A 4884-nucleotide genomic window follows, 5' to 3' on the forward strand; every position below is an offset into this window, starting at 1 on the left:
TCTGTCTGTCTGTCTGTCTGTCTGTCTGTCTGTCTGTCTGTCTGTCTATCTATCTATCTATCTATCTATCTATCTATCTATCTATCTATCTATCTATCATGACGTCTAACACTTCTGTTCAGAACTCTTGGAGCTTCTTATCAACTCCTGTGTGGCAGCAGAGTGAAAATGAATTGCAAACTTGTGGCACTTGAAGCTCTGAGCCTGAAACACTGAGACATGAGGGATAGAGAGCTCTTGGGCACAGAGCCGTCAAAAGGCCCCCACCTATCAAACCAACTGCAGACACCACAGATGTGTTTTGAAGTCTCCTTACGGATGTTTTATGTGTGTTTTGCACAGGTTTTCTTCATTTAATTTTGGTCGGGTGAACCACTTTGTGGCTGAATGGATTTCTTTGTGGTGATTTCACTTCTCTTTGTATCTTTGTGTGGTAGTTTAGTGGTTTTTTTTAAACATGATGGTGCCTCTTTCTCTAGTATTTTAGTTTATATATTTTTTTCTCTTATCCCAATGCACTGTAGAGTCTCTTTAATGCTAGTTTGAATTTCTGTAATATTGATGTCATTTTGAATCTTTTTCAGGTTGTTCAATGTTTACTTGATTCCTAAACAGAAGCCCAGGGCCCCATCTGAACTACTGCACTCTGTAGCCTGTCTTCTGTTGGCCCAGTCATTAATCTTTTTATGGTTGTTCCATAAATTCAGAGATCCAAAACATTCCCCTGGTGGAGAGCTGGTTCTTGGAGGAACTGACCCAAACTACTACACTGGGAACTTCAATTATTTGGAAACCAGGGGAATAGGAAAGTGGGAAGTCACAATGAAAGGGTGAGATCTTTGTTCTATGAAGCATAATGGAGCAATACATAATGTCAAGTTTTTGTGTCATATCTCCTCTCTCGTTCTGTCAGTGTCTCTGTCGGAGCAGAGATGATGTTTTGTTCCGAAGGCTGCACGGCTGTTATCGATACGGGCTCCTCTTACATCACAGGCCCCGCCTCCTCCGTGTCAGCGCTGATGAAAACCATCGGAGCACAACAGGATGAAACAGGAGTATGTTTTAAACACAGGATAACAAAATGTTCAACAAAATGCCTGTTCATCACTAATCATACCATTTAACATTGCGCTGTTTACCAGTATAATGTTGACTGTGATGCAGTGAAGATATTGCCCAGGATCACTTTCCACCTGGGAGGCAGAGAGTACCCACTTACACATGAGGATTATATTTTATGGGTAAGAAACACGCTAAGTGCCTTATTATTTTCTAGTTGTTTTTTATCTTTCAAATAGAGCAGCAGCTTGAAATAATAATTACATTTCTTACAGCAATCACAGATCGAAGGGGATGTCTGCGTGGTCACCTTCAGGGGTTTGGATGTTCCACCGCCTACAGGGCCCATTTGGATTTTGGGAGCCAACTTCATTGCTCAGTACTACACAGAGTTTGATCGTCGTCACAATCGGATAGGGTTTGCTTCAGCAGTCTGACAGGAAGTGAAACTTTAATCTTTTGCACGATTTGCTTTTTAATTTATGCTGCTAACTCAATAATTTCTTACCACTTTTTAGCCTGTAGTGCATTCTTTGGTGTATGTTTCCAAGAAAAATAGGATGAAAAAAGAGTTTTCTTTACTAGAGTGAGAACAAAAGCGTGCATCATTTGTTGCCCTTTTTTGTTCTCTGGCACGATTTGCACTGAACATCTTGTGAAAATGTCTTGATTTATGCAAGTTTTTCAGCAAATTCCTTCTTTCTGCGTGCTGCTCTGTCTGATGTCAACAATAAAATCTACATCTGCCTCAATCCATCCTAATGATATTGAAGTGGTTGATCAAGTTTTTATTTGGGTTAAATCACAGACTTCACCGCATTGTTTCCAACTCGATCTGCCGAGTCTACTTTGAGACCAAGATGTGAAAGTTAACGTGAAAGTTGCTTTAACAAGTTTAGTCAACCACACCAGTAGTGTCAAAAAATGGTGTTACTATTTAAAGACATTTTGTTTAAAACTATTTAACAAACAGAGATAGATGCCTTCTTTATGTGAAATTGACTCCACTGAGTGATTTTCCAGATTAAAAATATATTTAAGCTTTTTAGGGAAATTCGTAATGAAAGAAAGTAAAAATGACATATTTTACATAAAGAATAGATCTTTGTGATGAACCTAAGTGAAGTTTGTCATATACAACATCCATCCATCATCCATCCATCCATCCATCCATCCATCCGTTATTTTTATCGTCATCCTTTTCGGATCACGGGGGTGGTGCCCATATCCAGATATCACTGTGCAAAATGCAGGGGACACCCTGGACAGGTCTCCTGTCTGTCACAGGGACACATGGAGACAAATGAGACAAACAACCATTCACTCTTTCACTCACACCTAGGGACAATTTAGAGTTACCAATCAGTCTAACATGCATGTTTTTGGTCTGTGGGAGGAAACTGGAGTACTCGGAGAAAACCCACGCATGCACAGAGAGAACATGCAAACTCCACCCAGAAAAGCCCCCGGCCAGGATCACCCGCTTCGAATGTTATCAGCCATTAAATGTCCGTTATTCGTTGTTATCATCCCCATAGGTTGCGTTCAGACTGTCCCTCCTGTACCTCCTAGTAGGTTTAAAGGTACGTTCTTATAGCTAAAAATATGGTTAGGAGGTTAGGTTAAGGGTCAGTGCTCTGGGTCATGTGTAAGTTTAGGTTTAGGAAAAGGGTTAAATAAAGCTAACAAATAAAACCTTCCGGTTTTACATGCGGACAAAGCTGCATATTATCAGCGATAAGAACATACCTTTAAACCTACTAGCGGGTAGGAGGGACAGTCTCAGCGCTACGTATGGGGTTGATAACAACTAATAACGGCCATTTAATGGGCTGATGACATTCAAAGTCGCTGCCAGGATTCGATCCGGCAACCTTCTCGCTGCGTAAACAACATGAGAAACTTTATTACACCTTTAACAAATGTGCATGTTTAAGGTGAAATACAACTGACTGCACAAAGACTTCTTTCTGCTTATCGAGGCGGCAGGGGACACATCAAGACAATAAAGACATAAAGGTATCAAACTGATCAGATGCTCTTGTCAGATATTTTTCTCCCTTTTTCTCTGAACTGTCAGGGAATTTCAGTCACGGGACAGAAAGTGATACAGGAGATGTCGTGTTTCCTTCCCTCACGTCCGTGAATTGTCTGCTCAGGATGTTATCTGTTGAAATGTGCAGCTCTGTGAGGATGGGAGCTGCACTTAATCAAAGGTCCAACCACTGCAGAAACTTGCATCTCAGCGTGAGTCCATGAAACTATTCAATCTGGAAGACGACCAAACTGCTGCCCCACATCAACAAATTAATGACTTTACAGGAGATACGAGTAAATTAAAAAAAATAATAATAATACAAAAATTATAACACTACATACAATTTTTGTTTTATTTTTGCAAAATTTACAGAGTTACAGCCATTTGTTTGTATTTTTAAGTTGATTTACTGTGATGGCCATCTTGAACTGGTACTGGTCCAAAGGATAACCAGCTGCAGACATCCATGCAGCCAACGATTACTTTCTGAGAGTTTCAGTAAAACATAGCCAGTGGTTTGTGAGATACAGTATTTCACCAACACAACAGAAACACAAACACAAGTACACATGTACACAGGCACACACAGACGTAGGCAAAGACAATATTGCCATTGTTTTGGCGGCAAAAGCTCCTATTTATGAACAAGAACAAGCCCATGTCTAAATTTCGCCTACAAGCTCTGTTCAGAAGCTTAAATCATGGCAGATATTTGGATTTAAAAGAGCCAATAGGCACAGGTGTAATAATAAGGGTTGCATTTTGCATTACTATGCTTGTAAATATTATTTTACAGAACAACTAGCATGCTGCTGCACAAATCGAATGCAGCCCCCATCAACACACCTGCTTCCCCTGTTTATGAAATATCTTTGTTGAAATCAGGTCTCTCTTGTAAATGAGTCCTCGAGGCTCAGTGGGATTAACCTGTCTAAATAAAGGTTGAATGAAAAATAGACCTATTCAGCTTAGCTCTTGGAAGGATTTACGGTATGAACAGCCAATAGCTTTAGTAACTTATCACCAGCAAGCGCTCATCGTCACTCTCCATTCACCAGCTTGTGACTTCATATCAACCATCTCCATGCACTGAAGGTCACAGCAGCTAGGATTGAGGCTCAACACAACTCAGCTCAATAAGGCAGCCAGCTAACTTTAGTGCCACCTTCCCAGAGTCCAAGCCTCCAGGTTTACTCAAAGGTTTTTGCTCTTCCAACTCCATCACTAGAAATTCATCATTATACATTTTCCTAAACAACATTAAAGACAAGTTTAACACAGCGTACCAAGTCTAGCAACTAAGTCCTTAGTAGGTTTTATTATTCCAGCAAACAATTTTTTGACTCAATTTAATTTCCTGGTAACTTCTCTTTACTTCTCTACTCCTTTACAATTCTTGTGTTTATGCCTGTAAGCAACAAGAAAATTCAAAAACACCTATTAATACTATTACAACCCAGGTGTGGACCTGGGGTCTTTCTGTGTGGAGATTGCATGTTCTCCTTGGGTTTACGTGGGTATTCTCCTGGTGCACCGGTTTCCACACACGGTCTAAAAACATGCATGTTAGTCTGCTTGAAGGCTCAGACCTCCCTGGCAAAATGGATCTGTGATCTCAGTGGGATTTGTCTCATTAAATAAAGTTTATTAACCAGCCAATCAATAAATTTGCTCAGCACACGTAATGGATGGATGGATGGATGGATGGATGGATGGATGGATGGATGGATAAATGGATGGATGGATGGATGGATGGATGGATGGATGGATGGATGATGGATGGATGG

General features: G+C 40.4%; 2 protein-coding genes across 2 annotated transcripts in view; one reads left to right on the forward strand and one right to left on the reverse strand.

Moving 5' to 3' along the window:
- The window catches only part of ren (renin), a 6775-nt gene extending 5279 nt beyond the window's left edge, over positions 1-1496 (forward strand). Inside the window, exons 5-8 of the mRNA XM_037683768.1 lie at positions 708-830; positions 914-1055; positions 1143-1241; positions 1335-1496. Of these exons, the coding sequence (XP_037539696.1) occupies positions 708-830; positions 914-1055; positions 1143-1241; positions 1335-1496 (526 nt within the window). The remainder of the gene's footprint in view (positions 1-707; positions 831-913; positions 1056-1142; positions 1242-1334) is intronic.
- Positions 1-4884, reverse strand: part of eif2d (eukaryotic translation initiation factor 2D) — a 52880-nt gene that overhangs the window by 21792 nt on the left and 26204 nt on the right. The gene's annotated exons all lie outside the window — the stretch shown is intronic.

This window comes from Nematolebias whitei, chromosome 11, assembly GCF_014905685.2.
Source record: "Nematolebias whitei isolate Nwh7 chromosome 11, NemWhi1, whole genome shotgun sequence".
NCBI lineage: Eukaryota > Metazoa > Chordata > Actinopteri > Cyprinodontiformes > Rivulidae > Nematolebias > Nematolebias whitei.